The sequence below is a fragment of the Stomoxys calcitrans genome, chromosome 1, assembly GCF_963082655.1.
Source record: "Stomoxys calcitrans chromosome 1, idStoCalc2.1, whole genome shotgun sequence".
NCBI lineage: Eukaryota > Metazoa > Arthropoda > Insecta > Diptera > Muscidae > Stomoxys > Stomoxys calcitrans.
Genome location: NC_081552.1, coordinates 38,174,748 through 38,197,879, shown reverse-complemented (window position 1 = coordinate 38,197,879; position 23,132 = coordinate 38,174,748). Strand labels below are relative to the sequence as shown.

Genomic DNA, 23,132 nt, shown 5'->3' with positions numbered 1-23,132 from the left:
TTTGGCTGAAATTTTGCATGCGGTGTTCTGTTACGACTTGCCACTATTGTGTCGAGTACGGTCCAAATCAGTCTTTAACCTGATATAGCACTCATATAAACCGGTCTCTCGATTATGCTTGTTCGGTTCCTAGAAACTGACAGAAGAAAGAATGCAATTACAGAGTCACAAGCTGTGAAAAAATTTGTCAACGCTGACTATATGAAAAATCCGCAATTACTTTTTGGGTAACCTAATAACTACCAAAATTCAGACTTCTAACTCAATCCGTAAAAAAAGTGTAAATTTCGCCACTAAACGTAATATTTATCCCACTTCCGCTACGATGTTTCAAAACTGTTTACATCAAACCTTATTTTTTCGACAAAACATCTTCCCACCTCTTTCTGTTCGCCCTGTGCAAACATCCTTATTTTCGTACTTTCTGGTACTTTTTAGTGCCTAAACGTACTAATATCTCCAAACCCAGCCTACGACCCAAGACCAAAATTCATGCAAAATTTCATGATTCTAGCCATAGCCAATCAGTGAATCGCGGGACTCTTTTATATATAGAGAAGAAAAAGATTAATGACAAAACTTAACAACGGTTTATTCGGAACTCCTAAAAATATGCAACGTTTATTAAAATGTTATATATGGGGATATAAGATGGGGGGTATACTAATTTCGTCATTCTGTTTGTAACTACTCGAAATATTCGTCTGAGACCCCATAAAGTATATATATTCTTGATCGTCGCGACATTTTATGTCAATCTAGCCATGTCCGTCCGTCTGTCTGTCGAAAGCATGCTTACTTCCGAAGGAGTAAAGCTAGCCGCTTGAAATTTTGCACAAATACTTGTTATTAGTGTAGGTCGGTTGGTATTGTAAATGAGCCATATCGGTCCATGTCTCGATATAGCTGCCATATCAAGTGCGCAATTCTTATCCGATTGGAATGAAATTTTGCTCGACGTGTTTTGTTATGATATCCAACAACTTTGTTGAGTATGGTTCAAATCGGTCCATGTTTTGATGTAGCTGCCATATAAATTGATCTTGGGTCTTGACTTCTTGGGCCTCTAGAGCGCGAGATAAGGATGGTGGGACCTCCGTGGTTAAAAAAAAAATAACTCTTTGCAATTTGAAGTCTGAACAAAGAATAATTTTTATTTTCATTTTAAATCTTAAAGAAAACTAAGTTACAATATAATAAATGATGATTAAAGTAAAAGCTAGATTTCTTGGAATTATACAATAAAAGTTACAAAACAATTTCTTATTAATTAGTTGGTGTTCTTATTGCTAACAATGATATTGGTTATATGAGACAAATATATTTATTGGTTATTCAGCGTTAATTATGACCTAAATCAATAGGTTAACGTTCTCGGTGGTTTTGGTGGAGATAATAAGGTGGGTGTCGTAACTGGTTTTGGTGGAGACAATAAGGTGGGTGTCGTAACTCCTCCCCCCTTAAGATAGAGCGACGGCCACAATGAAGATGTTGTGGTCGGAGTGATAGGCTGTGGAGGTGGAAAGTGGTGTTTGTACGTATTTTTTCGTTTAATGACAATGATGAGTATGGTAATGACTACTATTGTGCATACTAATGTTGTTGTTGTTGTGACTGAGTGAACTGTTGTAGTGGTTATTTCCAGGTTGCTAATTCTGTTGTTGGTTAGAAAGTTGAAATCCTCGAGTTTTTGAAGACTAAGTATTTCGATTGTGGAGTTTACGGAAATGTTGCTGTTTGGTAACGGGGGTATGTGGAGTTGATCCCAATATGCATCGGTATCATCGTGGTATGTTATACCATTTATTGAGACGTCACAGTTCTGGAAACGCACAAGGGCTGTGTCTTTTACTGTGAGAGTTTTGATACTGCAAGTAGAATTTATTAGTGTCTCTGGTGAGTGTATAAAAAGTATTAGGTTTTGTTCCACTTGTGTGATCGATTCCCTTTTTCCAACGTTACTAATTGGGCAATTTGCTTCTTTATTGTTTATTAAGTTTCCAATACATAACGAGTATTTGGTTTCTTCCTGTCGGATCGGTATACCGCAATAATATGTTCCTTCGATCGATGGGCAAAGTGTTTTGTGATGGTGTGTGGAATTTTCATTAAACAATATATATGGTTCTGTTATTATTAACTTAGTTATGTTTATTGGTAAAGGAATTATGTGGTATAGAAAATAGTCTTCTTCAGAGACATTCGGTACAAGAATATTAAAAATGATATTTGTTTCATTGTAGTAGGCTTGCATGCCTAGCATTTCATAAATATTTTCGATAGATCTGACTTCAATATTTTTTTGTTTTAATTTGACTTCTATGTTTTCGAGTTCTTCCGGGCTGAGGAGGAATCTTGAAATTATATTTAGTTTTGACAGAACTACTGCCTCAGCTATGTTTGTTAAGTGGTGTGTTAGAAGGTCGATGTTGTAGTTTATCTGGTTGAGGTATTGTGTTTGTAATAGTATGTCCTCTTCCTGTTTTATTTTATTAGTTGTGCTCAACATGTATCTTTCTATTGTGTGCTGTTCGTTATTTATGTGGGATGTTATGTTATTGAATCTTTCAATCATTTTAAAGTTGATTGAATGTTCGTGTGAAAGTGTATATGTAACGTTGTTTAGGTTTGAGTAAATGTTTTCTATCTGTTGATTTATTGTTCTAGCGTCTTGGTCATCCATGTTACCCGTTATGAATTTAATCACGGAACCTAGTCCATTTATTAGCCCTCTTCTCTGTCTTTTAATTGGGTATAATGCTAAAAACTTGGTCTTTAATTCTGCAAGTTTTAGCTTAGTTATTCTTACGATGTTAGGTTCAAATATATGTTTCTCGAAAAGGTCAAGATTGTATTCTATAACGTCAATGTTTGTTTTGTAGTTTTCAAGATTAATGATGTGAATAAAGCTGTTGAGATTTGTGACGAATCTTGCGGGGCCTAAACGCAGTGGTAAAATGCTTTGGTGTGTTGGCAAGTTGTGTACCTCGATTATTTGTGCCTGAATTGAAGGAATTCTAAAAGTGAAAGATTAGTGTTAGTTTGTGTGAGAAGAGCGTGAGGGTAGTTCTGGTCAATGTTCTATCCCTAGTATATATTCATATTAATTTACTGAATTATTGTTTATTTGTTTATTTATGTACTAAACATGTAGTAATAGTATAGGACATTTCTTTTTCTTTTTGCAAAGGCTATAATAATTCTTGATACAATTAAAATTTTAGTTTTTATTTATTTATTTATTTATTTATTTATTTATTTTTTTTTTTTTTTTTTTTTTTTTATTTTTTATGTTGTTTCCTTAATCTACATTTATGTAATTTCTTTTGCCCTTTAGTAAGAATGGTAAATTTGCCATCTTTTTCAACTGTTTGCTTTGAATATCTAGGCGTCAATTTGTTTCTTCTTGATTCTTTTTGTCGGGCATAAGTACCGATATTTCTTGATTTCACAATTTGTTCGCTTATATATATTCGAGAGAGAGGGGAAAAAAAAACTTATATTTTGTCTATCTCTTCTTCTATCTAATAGAAGAAATTTGTGGACTATTGAGTAGTGGGTGCCACTATACAGATATTCCTTCTGTACTCCTGTCGAATAAGCCAATGATGATCATTCAAGGTCTATGACAAGGATCGACTTTCACTTCTCGGTCTGACCACACAAATTCTTCTTTTTCTTTTTTTTTTTTTTTTTGTTTTGTCGATATACCTTCGACACTGTTCTAAAGGTTGGTACAGAAAAAAAAAAATTAACCTTCAAATTGCGTTTAAAAGGTAAAGATGTTTCTTTAGAGTTTTTCACAACTATTCCGGTTTTTTTTTTTTTTTTTTTTTTTTTTTTTTTTTTTTTTTTGATATTATATTTTTCTTAATTTACTTAAAATAATCTTAGTTCCATTTTTATTTATTTTTTTTTTTTTTTTTTTTTTTTTTTTTTTTTTTTTTTATTATTATTTTCTTTTCCACACACACACAAACACTTACATAAGCCCGATCAGGAAGTTAGTGATGCTCGTTCTCCTTGTTGATTTCGTCATGTTGTGATTTGTTGTGTCCTCCTAGGTTCCAGTGGATAAAGGGTTGATACCCACTATCTCGTTGTTGGCTTGATGTGTGTTTTCGTGTTTCCTCCAAGGGACAACGAGATTGTCCACTGAACTGCCGACTGCGCCAGATAAGGATGGTGGGACCTCCGTGGTTAAAAAAAAAATAACTCTTTGCAATTTGAAGTCTGAACAAAGAATAATTTTTATTTTCATTTTAAATCTTAAAGAAAACTAAGTTACAATATAATAAATGATGATTAAAGTAAAAGCTAGATTTCTTGGAATTATACAATAAAAGTTACAAAACAATTTCTTATTAATTAGTTGGTGTTCTTATTGCTAACAATGATATTGGTTATATGAGACAAATATATTTATTGGTTATTCAGCGTTAATTATGACCTAAATCAATAGGTTAACGTTCTCGGTGGTTTTGGTGGAGATAATAAGGTGGGTGTCGTAACTGGTTTTGGTGGAGACAATAAGGTGGGTGTCGTAACTCGCGCAATTCTTATCCGATTGGAATGAAATTTTGCACGACGTGTTTTGTTATGATATCCAACAACTGTGCCAAGTATGGTTCAAATCGGCCCATAACCTGATATAGCTGACATATAAACCGATCTGGGATCTTGACTTCTTGAGCCTCTAGAGGTCGCAATTCTTATCCGATTTGCCTGAAATTATGTACTACGGATCCTCTCATGACCATCAACATACGTGTTTATTATGATCTGAATCGGTCTATAGCCCGATACAGCTTCCATATAAATCGATCTCTCTATTTTACTTCTTGAGCCCCCAGAGGGCGCAATTTTTATTCGAATTGGCTGACATTTTACACAGGTCTCCAACACATAATTTAATTGTGGTCCAAACCGGACCATATCTTGATATCGCTCTAATAGCAGAGCAAATCTTTTGTTATATCCTTTTTTGCCTAAGAAGAGATGCCGGGGGAAGATCTCGGCAAATGCGATCCATGGTGGAGGATATGTAAGATTCGTCCCGGCCGAACTTAGCACGCTTTTACTTGTTTTTGTTTTTTTTTAAGATTTGTTGAAAAACAGAAATTTGCAAAATTTTTGTTAAAAAAGAAATTTTTTAAATATTTTTTTCTGAAAAAAAAAATGCTGGTGTTCAATTTTTGATGGTTTATTTCTTTTATTTTTATTAAATTTTAATGAAAAACCAAGTTTGGCTAAATTTTTGATAAATAAATTATTTAATATAAATTATTTGTGACAAAACTTTAGTAAACAAAAAAAAATTATTTATTTTTCATCGAATTTTGTTTAAAAAACAAAGTTTGGACCCATTTTCTGTAAAAATAAATTGTTAACATATTTTTTTGCGCTCCTAAAAGTAGGCAGTGTTGTAATGAGAATGTTATCAAAACGGTATGGTATGCAGTATTTAACGATTTTATTTGATTTTCAGCAAATCAAAGCTTGGCAAAATTTTTGATAAAAAATAAATTGTCAACATGCTTGATGAACTCCTAAAAGTATGCAGTATTAAAATGAGAAGGTCAGATAATTACTGGTATACTATATGTAATGAATTTACCTCTTCATTCTAGCGGTAAAAACTTTTAGATGGCCAATTAGTCAACAATCGACAATAGTTTTACTGTTTAATCATTACGGTTTTTTCCTAACCCGAACTTCCTTTGCTGCTTTAATTGCTCTCGCACTAAAATTTTCTATTGCCTGCCATCATGATCATCATTAATTTTGATATGTCATAATAATAAAACTTATAGGGCCATTAGAAAAACGTGTTGTAGTGAAAATTTATACATCACAATATCGAAATATGTTATTATTTGCCATAGAAATCCATTCATTCAGCCATTAGTAAACACAGCCACACACAGCATATATGGCGAGGTGTCGGTTGTAGTTAAACAATCAACAACAAAATTTACAATGCCAATAATTTTATGGTCCTCAGTTCTGTTTGCACATCGTAAAATGTTAATAATGACGCTATGAATTGCCATACATAAACTAACTAAAAATTGATTGTAAACATCGTTGAGCTAGTGTGTGTGTGTGCGTGCGAGTATAAGTAGGTGTTGTACATAATGTATGTATTAAGTTACAATAAATAACAATATAGGTGACAAATCATTTGAAACTAACCACAGACAGACAGACATTCAAATGGACATAGGAGAGGGATATTTTATGGACAATAAGTTAAATGCTGAATACACTAAGTGGAAAAAGTATGGATCGCAATATGATCTAATAAAATAATAGGACATTTTTGACTTTGTTTAAACTGAAATCGAATTAAGATAAAATTTTCTAAAGCTAAATATTTTTATAGGACAAATTTTTTCGTGATTTTCGAACATATTCCAGCTCGCGATCATTGAAATTCATAGATTTCTATTCAAAGAATAGCAAAGCAGAGAACTTGTAAAAGTTTAGCAAGTGTGTGCTGTTTTCAAAACAATTTGACTGGCATGGTGGATCGCGATTTCTCATACGCCATGTATGTATCTTCATCAAGACCTAGGTCATATTGTCCAAGGTGCTGGTCATACCCAACAACTATTGAGTACCGTATAGAGCACACTTTAGTTTTGAAAGAGGGCTCAATAAGTCCCCTAGGTCCCCCAAGCGCTGTAAGAGAGCAGAAAGGCTTATGTTCCACTGTTAACAAATTTTTCTACGAGAAAATTTTCTAGTAGAAATTTGTCCATATAAACAAGTAAAAAACCGTTAAGTATGTTCCGATTTGGACCAAATACTCATAAGTACAAGTCATTGTTCAATTGCGTATAACAAAATACTGGTCTTTTAGTAGCTATATCTAAAAATAAACCGATCTGAACCATAAACATCACGGAAGTCGTAAAACCTAACATAAGTCACTGTGTCAAATTTCAGTCAAATCGAATTAAAAACAAGTAAAAGCGTGCTAAGTTCGGCCGGGCCGAATCTTATATACCCTCCACCATGGATCGCATTTGCCGAGTTCTTTTCCCGTCATCTCTTCTTAGGCAAAAAAAGGTTATAAGAAATGATTTGCTCTGCTATTAGAGCGATATCAAGATATGGTCCAGTTTGGACCACAATTAAATTATATGTTGGAGACCTGTGTAAAATGTCAGCCAATTCGAATAAGAATTGCACCCTTTGGGGGCTCAAGAAGAACAATAGAGAGATCGATTTATATGGGACCTGTATCGGGCTATAGACCGATTCAGACCATAATAAACACGTATGATGATAGTCATGAGAGATTCCGTCGTACAAAATTTCAGGCAAATCGGATAATAATTGCGACCTCTACAGGCTCAAGAAGTCAAGATCCCAGATCGGTTTATGTGACAGCTATATAAGGTTATGAACCGATTTGAACCATACTTGGCACAGTTGTTGGATATCATAACAAAACACGTCGTGCGAAATTTCATTCCAATCGGATAAGAATTGCGCACTCTAGAGGCTCAAGAAGTCAAGACCCAAGATCGGTTTATATGGCAGCTATATCAGGTTATGGACCGATTTGAACCATACTTGGCACAGTTGTTGGATATCATAACAAAACACGTCGTGCAAAATTTCATTTCAATCAGATAAGAATTGCGCACGCTAGAGGCCCAAGAAGTCAAGACCCAAGATCGGTTTATATGGCAGCTATATCAGGTTATGGACCGATTTGAACTTTACTTGGCACAGTTGTTGGATATCATAACAAAACACGTCGTGCGAAATTTCATTCCAATCGGATAAGAATTGCGCACTCTAGAGGCTCAAGAAGTCAAGACCCAAGATCGGTTTATATGGCAGCTATATCAGGTTATGAACCGATTTGAACCATACTTGGCACAGTTGTTGGATATCATAACAAAACACGTCGTGCAAAATTTCATTCCAATCGGGTAGGAATTGCGCACTCTAGAGGCTCAAGAAGTCAAGACCCAAGATCGGTTTATATGGCAGCTATATCAGGTTATGGACCGATTTGAAACCATACTTGGCACAGTTGTTGGATATCATAACAAAACACGTCGTGCAAAATTTCATTTCAATCGGATAAGAATTGCGCACGCTAGAGGCTCAAGAAGTCAAGACCCAAGATCGGTTTATATGGCAGCTATATCAGGTTATGGACCGATTTGAACTTTACTTGGCACAGTTGTTGGATATCATAGCAGAACACGTCGTGCAAATTTTCATTCCAATCGGATAAGAATTGCGCACTCTAGAGGCTCAAGAAGTCAAGACCCAAGATCGGTTTATATGGCAGCTATATCAAAACATGAACCGATATGGCCCATTTACAATACCAACCGACCTACACTAATAAGAAGTATTTGTGCAAAATTTCAAGCGGTTAGCTTTACTCCTTCGGAAGTTAGCGTGCTTTCGACAGACAGACGGACGGACAGACGGACGGACATGGCTAGATCGACATAAAATGTCACGAGGATCAAGAATATTTATACTTTATGGGGTCTCAGACGAATATTTCGAGTAGCTACAAACAGAATGACAAAATTAGTATACCCCCCATCTTATGGTGGAGGGTATAATGAGTCTTTAATGGGGCCAAGACTTTAAATCGAGATATCGGTCTATATGGCAGCTATATCCAAATCTGGACGGATTTGGGCCAAGTTTCAGAAAAATGTCGAAGAGTCTTACAAAACTCACTGTTCCAAATTTCGGAGAAATCCGACAGTAAATGCGCTTTTTATGGGCCTAAAACCTTAAATCGAGAGATCGGTTTATGTAGCAGTTGCATCCAAATCTGGACCGATCCGAGCCAAATTGACGAAGAATGTCGAAGGGCCTAACACAACTCACTGTCCCAAATTTTGGCTAAATCGGAGAATAAATGAGCTTGTTATGGGCCCAAAACCTTAAATTGAGATATCGGTCTCTATATAGCAGCTATATCTAAATCTAAACCGATATGACCTATTTGTAACGACCTACATCAATATTAAGTATCTGTGCAAATTTTCAAGGGGGGTAGCTTTACGCGTTCGACCGCTATCGTGATTTCGACCGACGGAATCACGAGAGAATTTAGAATATATTTACTTTATGGGGTCGCAGATCAATATTTCGAGGTGTTACAAAGGAAATGACCAGATTAGTATACCCCCATCCTAAGGTGGTGGGTATAAAAATTTGATATCCAAATTTCAGATGGGATACCTAGGGGGACCGCCCCACCCAAAAACCTACCAAATATATAGTTAGACCAATCACGACAATATGGGACTCAAATGAGAGGTATTTAGGATCAAAAAAAAAGGTATCTGATATCCAATTGTCGGACCAAGTGTTAGGGGGACCACCCCAACCCCCAAAATCGGACATTTTTACCGACCATGGCAATATGGGACTCAAATGAATGGAATTTGGGAGTAGAATTCGAATCTGATATCCATATGTGGGACCAAGTTTCTGGCTGTCCACCTCCTCCCCAAAACACCCCCCAAACTGGACTTATTTACTGAACATGGCAGTATATATTAAATAAATAAAAGGTATTGGGTTGCCCAAAAAGTAATTGCGGATTTTTGAAAAAGAAAGTAAATGCATTTTTAAATAAAACTTAGAATGAACTTTAATCAAGTATACTTTTTTTACACTTTTTTTGCTTAAGCAAGCTAAAAGTAACAGCTGATAACTGACAGAAGAAAGAATGCAATAACAGAGTCACAAGCCGTTGAAAAAATTTGTTAACGCCGACTATATGAAAAATCCGCAATTACTTTTTGGGCAATATTTGATTGTAGAATTAGAATCTGATATCCAAATATGGGACCTAGTGTTTGGTGGCCATACTTAGAGGACAAATTTACGACCTTAGCTATATGGGGCTCAAATAAAAGGTCTTTGGGAGTAAAGCACGAATTTGACATCAAGGTTTGGGAAAAAGTGCCTATGGGGCCACCCCACCTCCATAACACCACCGATATAGGACGGATTTGCTGACAATTCCAATATGGAGCTGTAATAAGAGGTATTTGAGAGTCGAACTCGAATCTGATATATATTTTCAGGGCCAATTCAATGAACGGACGCCCCATCCTCCAAACCACCCCCATACCGGTCATGTTTGGCGATTTTGGAAATATGGGGCTTAAATAAAAGGTATTTGGGAGCAGATCACAAATCTGATATCAACATTCGGGATTAACTGACTGGACCCGGCCCCATAACAACCCCCAAATAGGACGTATTTACTCACCAAGACAATTTGGGTCCTCAAGACAGTGGAGCTCGATATTGATAGGTTTTAGGGCCCATACCCGAAACCGGACATATTTGCTGACTTTTGCAATAAGGAGTTTAAATGAAAGGCATTTGAGATTAGAAAACGAATTGGACATCAAAGTTTGTGGCCTATGGCAATATGGGGTGCAAATAAATGAGATTCGAGAGTAGTGCAGGATCCTGATATATTTTCAGGGCTAAGTGTTTAAAGGGACCATCTTACACCCCAAAACACCCCATAAATCGGGCATATTTACCGATCACTTCAATGAAAGGTATTGTAGAGAAGAGTACGAAATTGATACCTATTTTCGGGATACATTTCTGGGGGTCTACCCCCTTCCCCAAAACTCCCCACAAACAGCAATTATTTACTGACCATCGCAATATGGGGCTCAACTAAAGGTATTTGGGAGTAGAATACGAATCTGATATCGAAATGTGGGTCCATGTATTTGGGGGACCTTCCCTTTTCCAAAATACCCCCAATTGTCTTGTGTTTTAACTGTCGAAAATAAATATTCAAAGGATATTTTTGTTCCATATAAAGTAAAAGAAGGCACAGCGGAGCGGGCCCGGTTCAGCTAGTAAATAAATTTTGTCTTAATTTTCGCTAGACATTAAATGTTGATGTAATTTTTTTCTAAAAACAAAATTTGACAAAATTTTCTATAGAAAAACTGAGCCCAGTTATCATTCTCATTTTAGGATTAACTGATTGACCACAACAATACGGCGGTAATCATCAAGATAATAAAATAAATATTTACTATTAACAATTACAACATAAATTCTGTGTTGCCACTCTGAGCCCATCCAAAAGTGTGTTTGGAATGGCTTTAATCTTAACAACAAATTGAAATGGAAACACATGTTTCAGCAATTACCACCTCGGTAAGGTAAACACTACTCCTTCCAAGTGGTTAGTTTTTCAGCCTGTCTCTTCTATAGGCGAATACAGCTGCAGCTAATCTCAAAGTTTAATTTAATCAATTTTCTGTTAAGACGATAGACAGACAGACAGGCAATCAGCTAGCTTTGGCCTGATATCTCTTCAATACTTTGTAATTTGTCCAAAGACAATTTACGGGGATTGTTTTTGCCATGCCTCTGGTTGAAGGATAGATGGCTGATAGTTTGACCTCCCTTGGGAGACCGGAAGGTTTAGGGTGACTGTATAGCGTGTGGTTGTATTGGGGTTGGCCCACACTAAGGCTAAGAGTTTTTCAGTGTTGCCAAGAGGAAACAACATTTTTATATAACCTTTTAAAAGAAATTTTGGAAAATAAGAAATTTTATTACCCCTAGAAACTGCGATTTCCAAAAAAAATATTTCTAAGAAACTTTTGTCAATATTTTTTCATAAAAAATTTTTTAAAAACCGTGTTTCTATCAAATTTTTTTTAAAAAATTGTTTTCATATTTTGAAGAATCTCTTAGAAAAATTTTAAGCAAAAGTTTTTTTTACAAACTGTATCTTCAGGAATGTTTTTTATTTTATTTTTTTTAACGATATTTTCTTCAAAATTTTATTTGTTTTTAAAAAATTGTCAAAATATATTATTTAAAAATTATTTTATCAAAATTTTATTTCTATAAAAAATTTTGTTAAAGTTTAATTTCTAAAGAAAATTGTATCAATATTTTATTTTTATGAAAAATTTTATCAAAATTTTATTTATTTTTGTCAAAAATTCATTTCTATAAATAAATTTTTCAAATAGCATTTTAAAATTTATTCCGCAGAAAATTTCGTAATTGTTTTTTTTTAATGTTTTCTTTAGAAAATTTACTGAAAAGTCTTTCTAAAACTTTTCTAAAGAAATTTTTTTCGTTAGAAAATTTGGTAAAATATTTTTTTAATAATTTTTTTTTTTTTTTAAGAATTTGTTTGTCTTTCTGTGTAAGATTGGCTATTTTATACCCTCCACTATAAAATGGTGGTATACTAACTTCATCATTCCGTTAGTAACACATCGAAATATTGGTCTGATACGTAATAAAGGGCATATATTCTGGATCCTCGTGAGATTCCAAGCGATCTCCGTCCGTGTGTAAAACACGCTAAATTTCGAAGGAGTTAAGCAAAAGCGGTTAAAAATTTGCACAAATGCTTCCTATTAGTGTATGTCGGTTGGGATTGTTGGTAAGGTAAGGTTGGAGAGGATGAGACCAAAACATTGTTTTGATAGCCGATGAGGCCCCATGTGGCCCATTGTGATTCCCCAATCTTGTCTACCCTTCTCTACCCTTACATGGAATTTCATCTCCTCTATCCAAGAGGGACCGTCAACGCACCTTCTCAAATCATTTGGGCGCCTGCATGAAGTCCTTGAGTCAAACTGGACTTACCCCTCTTAGTTTTTGTGTTTTTTTTTTTGGGGGGGGGGGGGGATGGGTCGGCCATCAGATCAGATTCATGTCATACTCTAAAATACCTTTTATTTCAGCCACATATTGCAATGGTCAGCAAATACGTCCTATTTGGAGGTGTTATGGGAGTGAGGTGGCCCATTACCCACTTTATGCCGAATGTTGATAACTGATTCGTGCTCTACTCCCAAAAAGCTTTAATTTGAGCCCCATATTGCTGTGGTCAGTAAATTCGTCTTTTTTGAGGTAGTGTTTTGGTGGAGGGGCGGCCCCTTAAAAACGTAGCCCGTCATTCAGATTCGTATTCTCCTTTTAAATACCTTTTATTTGAGGCCTATATTGCCATTGTCGACAAATGTGTTGGGTGTGTTTTTTGGGGGCTGGGGTGGTGTCCAACATACTTGGTCCCACAATTGGATATCACATGCGTTTCCAACTCTGAAATATTGGGTTGCCCAAAAAGTAATTGCGGATTTTTTAAAAGAAAGTTCTAAAGCAAGCTAAAAGTAACAGCTGATAACTGACAGAAGAAAGAATGCAATTACAGAGTCACAAGCTGTGAAAAATTTGTCAACGGCGACTATATGAAAAATCCGCAATTACTTTTTGGGCAACCTAATATATCTTTCACTTTTTATACCCTCCACCATAAGATGGGGGGGTATACTAATTTCGTCATGCTGTTTGTAACTACTCGAAATATTCGTCTGAGACCCCATAAAGTATATATATTCTTGATCGTCGTGACATTTTATGTCGATCTAGCCATTTCCGTCCATCTGTCCGTCCGTCCGTCCGTCCGTCTGTCTGTCGAAAGCACGCTAACTTCCGAAGGAGTAAAGCTAGCCGCTTGAAATTTTGCACAAATACTTCTTATTAGTGTAGGTCGGTTGGTATTGTAAATGGGCCATATCGGTCCATGTTTTGATATAGCTGCCATATAAACCGATCTTGGGTCTTGACTTCTTGAGCCTGTAGAGTGCGCAATTCTTATCCGATTGGAATGAAATTTTGCACGACGTGTTTTGTTATGATATCCAACAATTGTGCCAAGTATGGTTCAAATCGGTTCATAACCTGATTTAGCTGCCATATAAACCGATCTTGGGTCTTGATTTCTTGAGCCTCTGGAGTGCGCAATTCTTATCCGATTGGGATGAAATTTTGCACGACGTGTTTTGTTATGATATCCAACAACTGTGCCAAGTATGGTTCAAATCGGCCCATAACCTGATATAGCTACCATATAAACCGATCTTGGGCCTTGACTTCTTGAGCCTATAGGGTGCGCAATTCTTATCCGATTGGGATGAAATTTTGCACGACGTGTTTTCCTATCATATCCAACAACTGTGCCAAGTATAGTTCAAATCGGTTTATAACCTGATATAGCTGCCATATAAACCGATCTTGGGTCTTGACTTCTTGAGCCTCTAGAGTGCGCAATTCTTATCCGATTGAAATGAAATTTTGCACGATGTGTTTTCTTATCATATCCAACAACAGTGCCAAGTATGGTTTAAATCGGTCCATAACCTGATATAGCTACCATATAAACCGATCTTGGGTCTTGACTTCTTGACCCTCTAGAGGGCGCAATTCTTATCCGATTGGAATGGAATTTCGCACGACATATTTTGTTATGATACCCAACAACTGTGCCAAGTATGGTTCAAATCGGTTATTAACCTGATATAGCTACCATATAAACCGATCTTGGGTCTTGACTTCTTGACCCTCTAGAGGGCACAATTCTTATCCGATTGGAATGAAATTTTGCACGAAGTATTTCGTTATGATATCCAACAACTGTGCCAAGTATGGTTCAAATCGGTTCATAACCTGATATAGCTGTCATATAAACAGATCTGGGGATTTGATTTCTTGAGCTTCTAGAGGGCGCAATTCCTATCCGATTTGGCTGAAATTTTGCATGACGTATTTTATTTTTACTTTCAACAACTGTGTCAAATAAGTTTCAAATCGGTTCATAAACTGATATAGCTGTCATATAAACCGATCTGGGATCTTGACTTCTTGACCCCTAGAGGTCGCAATTATTATCCGATATGCCTGAAATTTTGTACGACGGATCCTCTCCTGACCATCAACAAACGTGTTTATTATGGTCTGAATCGGTCTATAGCCCGATACAGATCCCATATAAATCGTTCTCTCTATTTTACTTCGTGAGCCCCAATGGGCGCAATTCTTATACGAATTGGCTGGAATTTTATACAGGTCTCCAACATATAATTTAATTGTGGTCCGAACCGGACCATATCTTGATATCGCTCTAATAGCAGAGCAACTCTTTTCTTGTATCCTTTTTTGCCTAAGAAGAGATGCCGGGAAAAGAACTCGACAAATGCGATCCATGGTGGAGGGTATATAAGATTCGGCCTGGCCGAACTTAGCACGCTTTTACTTGTTAGGGCTGCAAATGCCACAATTTTGGTCCGATATTTACAAAATCTAGCATGAGATGTTTTATTTGACGTCCTCATATGTGTGCAAAATTTCAAAATCGGGTCATCCGACATGGACGTTTAAGGCTGTAGCAGCCACAATTTACTTGTTTCTGTTAATGTTTTGCCCAAAAATTACAATAGTTTATGGGTAACACTGGTATCCTTTTAATGCTGCTAAAATTTAGTTCGGTTTGTATTTTCAAGCTTCTGTAAACGCCACCCATATCATCTACCATCGGCAGTAACACCACCACCTCTAACATTACCTTTATCACCTCATGTCCGTATTTGGTGTGGTGTGGTGTGGTGTGTCGTGTGTTGTGCTACGTGCGTGAGTGCGCTTATCTGAATTCTATTTGAAATGATCAAATCGAAAACACCAAATAACCGTAGCCACCAAAAGTAATCAATCATTGTCAATTCTGTCAATGTCCAAAAAGAGAAAAATAAAGCATTTTATGTATTTCCAAATGGGTAGGTGGATGAGGGAAGGCACAAGACACACATGGACAGCAAGCATAAAATTCCCGAAAAATATCGTATATACAAAAACAGTAGCTGAACTACACACAGTGGCGCTACTGCAGTCAATCTCTCAATAGCTGATGGTTTCTTGTTTTGTTTTTGGGTAGAAAATTACAAAAATCCATTGTAGTTTTTCTATTTATTCACTTTTCTCCACACTGCAATTGATTTGATGTGCTACTGTTAATGCATACACAAAACTGGCCCAGCGACCTTACTTTGCTTGAGGGTGTAACCAAAAAGTACATTGATTACAGGGAATATGGCCCTTGTAGTGAAACAGGGGGAAAAGGAGAGGGGGAAATTGGGAAAACGACCCACAAAATTCCATAGTCAAAATATTTAGTAGGACCATGTATGTGTGTGCTTCTCTGTAGCTATCTGTCCGTCCTTCTGTCCTACACTGACTGACCCCTTTTTTTTTGGCAAAATTCAAATGGGAATAGAATATTCAATGCTGATAAGGGATATCTTTATAGCTATTGGTGTTAGAATCTAAATTTGTGTTCATGGGTATTGGTAGATAGTTTGCTTGTAACCCCCACTAAAACTGTCATAGTATGAAAATTAAAATTTCATTAGTACTTTAGTCAACAAATTGATAGGCTTTTGCCTAAAAGTTACTGCAAGGGAATAGAAAATCAAATTTGATGCAAAAAACATACAAAACAAGTAAAAGCGTGCTAAGTTCGGCCGGGCCGAATCTTACATACCCTCCACCATGGATCGCATTTGCCGAGTTCTTCTCCCGGCATCTCTTCTTAGGCAAAACAAGATATAAGAAAAGATTTGCTCTGCTATTATTATATTATTACACGTTGGAGACCTGTGTAAAATGTCAGCCAATTTGAATAAGAATTGCGACCTTTGGGGGCTCAAGAAGTAAAATAGAGAGATCGATTTATATGGGAGCTGTATCGGGCTATAGACCGATTCAGAGGATCCGTAGTACATAATTTCAGGCAAATCGGATAATAATTGTGACCTCTAGAGGCTCAAGAAGTCAAGACCCAAGATCGGTTTATATGGCAGCTATATCAAAATATGGACCGATTTGAACCATACTTGGTAAAGTTGTTGAATATCATAACAACACACGTAGTGCAAAATTTCATTCCAATCGGATAAGAATTGCGCGCTCTAGAGGCTCAAGAAGTCAAGACCCAAGATCGGTTTATATGGCAGCTATATCAGGTTATGAACCGATTTGAACCATACTTGGCACAGTTGTTGGATATCATAACAAAACACGCCGTGCAAAATTTCATTCCAATCGGATAAGAATTGCGCACTCTAGAGGCTCAAGAAGTCAAGATCCCAGATCGGTTGATATGGCAGCTATATCAGGTTATGGTCCAATTGGAACCATACTTGGCACAGTTGTTGGATATCATAACAAAACACGTCGTGCAAAATTTCATTCCAATCGAAGAAGTCAAGACCCAAGATCGGTTTATATGGCAGCTATATCAAAATATGGTCCAATTGGAACCATACTTGGCAAAGTTGTTGGATATCATAACAAAACACGTCGTGCAAAATTTCATTCCAATCGGATAAGAATTGCGCATTCTAGAGGCTCAAGAAGTCAAGATCCCAGATCGGTTGATATGGCAGCTATATCAGGTTATGGTCCAATTGGAACCATACTTGGCACAGTTGTTGGATATCATAACAAAACACGTCGTGCAAGATTTCATTCCAATCGAAGAAGTCAAGACCCAAGATCGGTTTATATGGCAGCTATATCAAAATATGGTCCAATTGGAACCATACTTGGCACAGTTGTTGGATATCATAACAAAACACGTAGTGCAAAATGTCATCCCAATCGGATAAGAATTGCACACTCTAGAGGCTCAATAAGTCAAGACCCAAGATCGGTTTATTTGGCAGCTGTATCAGGTTATGAACCGATTTGAACCATACTTGGCAAAGTTGTTGGATATTATAACAAAATACTTCGTGCAAAATTTCATTCCAATCGGATAAGAATTGCGCACTCTAGAAGCTCAAGAAGTCAAGACCCTAGATGGGTTTATATGGCAGCTATATCAGATTATTGACCGATTTGAACCATACTTGGCAAAGTTGTTGGATATCATAACAAAACACGTCGTGCAAAATTTCATTCTAATCGGATAAGAATTGCACACTCTAGAGGCTCAAGAAGTCAAGACCCAAGATCGGTTTATATGACAGCTATATCAAAACATGGACCGATATGGCCCATTTACAATACCAACCGACCTACACTAATAAGAAGTATTTGTGCAAAATTTCAAGCGGCTAGCTTTACTCCTTCGGAAGTTAACGTGCTTTCGACAGACAGACGGACGGACATGGCTAGATCGACATAAAATGTCGCGACGATCAAGAATATATATACTTTATGCGGACTCAGACGAATATTTCGAGTTGTTACAAACAGAATGACGAAATTAGTATACCCCCCATCTTATGGTGGAGGGTATAAAAAAATTCCTAGATTTTGACAACAAATGGTAGAAATCCTCACAACATAGGCCATATTAAAGAATTTTGTCCTGCCAAATTTGATGGACAATAACAAGGTCCTTAGAAAAATCGTTTATGTCTGCCCGAAGTCATTAATAAACTTTTCTCTTAATCTCACCACAATTTTTATAATATTTTGTTCCCTTCTTTATAATCAATAATAGTTGCTGTCATAAACATTTATGAGAGGTTTTTAACAATCAATAAACTCTTGGTTTAAGGCATCAATCCATTTTAGTTGTATAACACCACAAGGATAACCACATGCTTAACTATTCCCACCACAATATTTTATGGTTATCCATAATATTCCCATAAAGTGGGCAACAGCATTCATTTTCCGAAATTGTTCCTCAAATCTATGATATGACCGCTTATATGTGGTTCATTGAAAGACATATCAGGCTATATGTCTTTCAAGTGGGATTACGTCATGGTTATATGAATTATATGCAATTTCAATATTGTCTGTAAAAATAGACAATCTTACATAAAATGATATCCTTTAAAGGTTAATGGTGGCTAGTAGTTTAAAGGCGCCGAACAGAAAACCTATGTGGGATTTAAAATTTTCCTTTATATCAAATTAGAAAGACGTCGGATACCCACCACCTCGTGTATCAATGTAATCCCCCTTTCGTCATAATCCGGTGAAAATTGGATAACTTACGCCTCCAAATTCGGCACGGATATTGAGTGATCTTATGTCATCACTGTTCAATTTTGTAGAACAAAATATTGGTCTTTTTGGCAGCTATATCCAAATATAAACCGATCTAAACCATCTAGGACACGGATGTCTAACATAAGTCATCGAGTCAAATTTCAACGAAATCGAATAATAAATGCAATTTTTATGAGGACAATATTTTAAATCGAGAGATCGTTCTATATGGCACCTATAACCAAATCTGGACCGATATCGACCAAATTAAACAATAATATATTGGGTTGCCCAAAAAGTAATTGCGGATTTTTTAAAAGAATGTAAATGCATTTTTAATAAAACTTAGAATGAACTTTAATTAAATATACTTTTTTTTACACTTTTTTTTCTAAAGCAAGCTAAAAGTAACAGCTGATAACTGATAGAAGAAAGAATGCAATTACAAAGTCACAAGCTGTGAAAAAATTTGTCAACGCCTACTATATGAAAAATCCGCAATTACTTTTTGGGCAACTCAATAATAATCATCCTATTTTATTATTACTCTACTACTATATCCGTAGTTATATCCTAATAGGGGCTGGTCTTGATCATATTTTATTCAGGTCCCGGGAACTCATATACAAGTAACATTTTCAGACTACAAAAATCTGCTTTTTATGGGATTAAGACGCTAAATTGAAAGATCGGTCTATATGGCAGCTATATCTGAATATAGTCTGATGTGGAGCATATTGCGGTCGGATGATGGGAGGCTTAATACAAGTCACTGTATGAAATTTCAGTGCCATCGGGTTTTAAATGCAGCTATTATGGTTTCTTGAGGGACAGTGAGTTCTGTTAGGCCTTTCGACATCCTTCGTCAATTTGGCGCAGATCGGTTGAGATTTGGATATAGCTGCCATATAGACCGATCCTCCGATTTAGGGTCTTAGGCCCATAAAAGCCACATTTATTATCCGATATTGCTGAAATTCGGGACAGTGAATTATGTAAGGGCCATCGACATCCTTCGTTAATTTGGCCTAGATCGGTCCAGATTTGGATATAGCTGCCATATAGATCGATCCTCCGATTTATGGTGTAAGGCCCATAAAAGCCACATTCATTATCCGATTTTGCTGAAATTTGGGACAGTGAGTTGTGTTAGGCCCTTTGACATATTTCTTCAATTTGGTCCAGATCGGTTCAGATTTGGATATAGCTGTCATATAGACCGATTTCTTGATTTATGGTTTTGGGCCCATAAAATGCTCATTTATTGTCCGATGTCGCCGAAATTTGGAACAGTAAGTTAAGTTAAGCCCCTTGACATACTTCTGCAATATCGCACAGATCGGTCCAGATTTGGATATAGCTGCCATATAGAACGATATTTAGGTTGTAGGTTTTGGGGCCATAAAAGACGCATTTATTGTCCGATGTCGCTGAAATTTGACACAGTGAGTTTGGTTAGGCTCTTCGACGTCGTTCTTTAATTTTGCCCAGATCGGTCCAGATTTGCATATAGCTGCCATATAGACCGATCTTTCGATTTAAGGTTTTGGGCCCATAAAAGAGGCATTTATGTCCGATTTCGCCGAAATTTAGGACAGTGCATTGTGTTAGGCTTTTCAACATGTTTATGCAACTTGGTCCAAATCGGTCCAGATTTGGATATAGCTGCCATGTAGACCGATATCTCGATTTAAAGTTTTGGCCCCATAAAAGGCGCATTTGTAATCCGATTTCACTGAAATTTGACACAGTGACTTATGTTCGGCTTTTCGACATCCGTGTCGTATATAGTTCAGATCGGTATGAGGTATATGAGTATAAGGTATGAAATTTTCACCGAATTTTGATGAAAGATGGTTTACATATATACCCGAGGTGGTGGGTATCCAAAGTTCGGCCCGGCCGAACTTAACGCCTTTTTACTTGTTGTGCTTTTAATTGGCTATGACAGAATATTTGTTGCACTAGCCGAACGTAGAATAGCGTTCCGAGCGCCTCGATCTTCAGCGCTCATTGTATTGGTTTGCCCAAAAAGTAATTGCGGATTTTTCATATAGTCGGCGTTGACAAATTTTTTCACAGCTTGTGACTCTGTAATTGCATTCTTTCTTCTGTCAGTTATCAGCTGTTACTTTTAGCTTGCTTTAGAAAAAAGTGTAAAAAAAGTATATTTGATTAAAGTTCATTCTAAGTTTTCCTAAAAATGCATTTACTTTCTTTTAAAAAATCCGCAATTACTTTTTGGGCAACCCAATAAAATTTCTGAAAACAAGTTTCGAAGTGTCTCCCACCACTTGATCTTTTCATCGGGCTTTTGGTCGTCCCAGTTTTGCGTGTACCACCGTGTTTGCCTTCAAAAGACTTCTTTGCTGGAGCTTCTTCATCCATTCTGACAACATGGCCTAGCCAACGCAGCAGTTGTATTTTGATATGCGTAACTATGCTGTCGCCGTCATACAGCTCATACAGCTCGTGGTTAATACGACGCCTATATTCTCCAATAACTAGTCCATATATTTTACGAAGAATCTTTCTCTCAAATACTCAAAGCTCTGCCTCATCTGCTTTCACAAGTACCCATGCCTCAGAACCATATAACAATACGGGTAGTATCAGTGTCTTGTCTTCGTCTGTCGAGAGCTGGTTTTGTTACTAAACTTACTTAACCCAAAGTAGCATTTGTTTGCCAGTATTATTCTTCGCTTTATATCAAAACAGATTTCATTCGTTTCGGTTACGGCGGTGCCGAGGTAGACTATCTCAAAGTTGTGGTTCCCAAGTTTCTCCATTTTCTTTATCTGCTCGGTTGTACAAGGCTTTTTGGGAGTGGAGACCATCCATTTCGTCTTATCTCCATTTACTGCCAGACCCCTTTTGCCCTGACTCTCTTGCGATTCTTTCAAAGGCTGCAGTAACTACTCCCGGTGTCCGACCTATGATATCGATATCGTCGGCATAGTAGCATGTGTTCTCTTGTGATCTCGTATAATCTTCTCCTGCAGGATATTAAAGAGATCACACGATAGGCTGTATCCTTGTCTGAAACCTCGTTAGGTATTAAATGGTTCGGAGAGAGTCTTTCCTATTCTTACTGAGAATCGCGTATCAGCAAGTGTCATCCTGTCTTATTAATTTTGCAGGGATACCAAGCTCAGACATGGCTAGAAATACCTTTGAACGTAAAGGAGTATCGAAAGCGGCTTTGTAGCCAACAAAGAGATGGTAGGTGTTTAGTTGTCCTTTTCGGGTAATCTGGTCCAGGGTGGATTTACCTGGTCTAAAGCCGCATTGATAGGGCCCAATTATCTCATTGACTTTAGGTTTTAATCTTTCACACAGTACGCTCGAGAGTATCTTGTATGCGATGGGGAGGAGACTTATTCCTCTGCAGTTCACACATTCCGTCCTCTCTGTTTTCTCATGTACGGGTATGCGTTGTGATGCATACGCCTTCGTTTTCGGTCTTAAATAGTTCAGCGGGTAAGCCATCGCCTCTTGCTGCCTTGTTGTTCTTCAGTCGATTCACTGCCGCTAGGACCTCATTCTGACTACGAGGTAAACATTCTATACCATCATCAGGGATTGGCTCTGCGGTATCCTCTTCGCCGTCAACGTCGGACACTAGCAGTTGGCTAAAATGTTCTTTCCTCAGCATGTTATCTGTGCCAGTTACCAGATTTCCTTCTTTGTCTCTGCAGGAAGATGTGCCTGCACCATGTGCCATCGGTGTGATGTTTAATTCTTTGGTAGACTTACCGAACTTCATTCTGACTCCTGTACATCTCAATTCGTTCACACTCAAATCATTCCATTTCCTTTTTCTTTCTGTAGAATAGACGTTTCTCCATTCGTTTTCTCCCGATACTTCTCCTTGCTACAGATTGCAGGGTTGCTCTATATGTCGCATTCTTCGCTTCAGTAGCATCTCGACACTGTTGGTCGTACCATGGGTTTCTTGAGGAAGCTTCCGCTACCCAAGTACGGATTTCGTGGCATTTTCCATGGAGTGGGCAATGGTTTGCCACTGCGGAACTAGGAGTGCTTTCATCAAGCAGTTGGGCCAGACGAGTATGCCGTTGCCGCTTTTCAATGTCCAGCTTCCGTGCAGTGTCAGATCGTACTTTCCTTGCCATGTGCAAACGGGTGCGAACCTTTGCAGCAATAAGCTAATGATCCGAATCTATATTCGCTCCTCGTGTTTTGATCGGGTGACAGCCATGTGGCTTTGTGAACATGTTTATGTTGAAATCTGGTGCCATATTTTTTGCCGCGGCGAAATC

General features: G+C 37.1%; 2 protein-coding genes across 2 annotated transcripts in view; one reads left to right on the top strand and one right to left on the bottom strand.

Annotated features, from left to right (window-relative positions):
* The window catches only part of LOC106094496 (frizzled-2), an 870,788-nt gene that overhangs the window by 51,753 nt on the left and 795,903 nt on the right, over positions 1 to 23,132 (top strand). The window lies entirely within an intron of this gene.
* On the bottom strand, positions 1,218 to 3,224 carry LOC131994347 (uncharacterized). The gene is made up of 2 exons (XM_059361205.1): positions 1,595 to 3,224; positions 1,218 to 1,510 (listed from the first exon to the last, which is right to left on the bottom strand). Exons 1-2 carry the CDS (start codon positions 2,681 to 2,683, stop codon positions 1,358 to 1,360), a joined length of 1,242 nt encoding a protein of 413 aa, XP_059217188.1. The 5' UTR covers positions 2,684 to 3,224; the 3' UTR covers positions 1,218 to 1,357.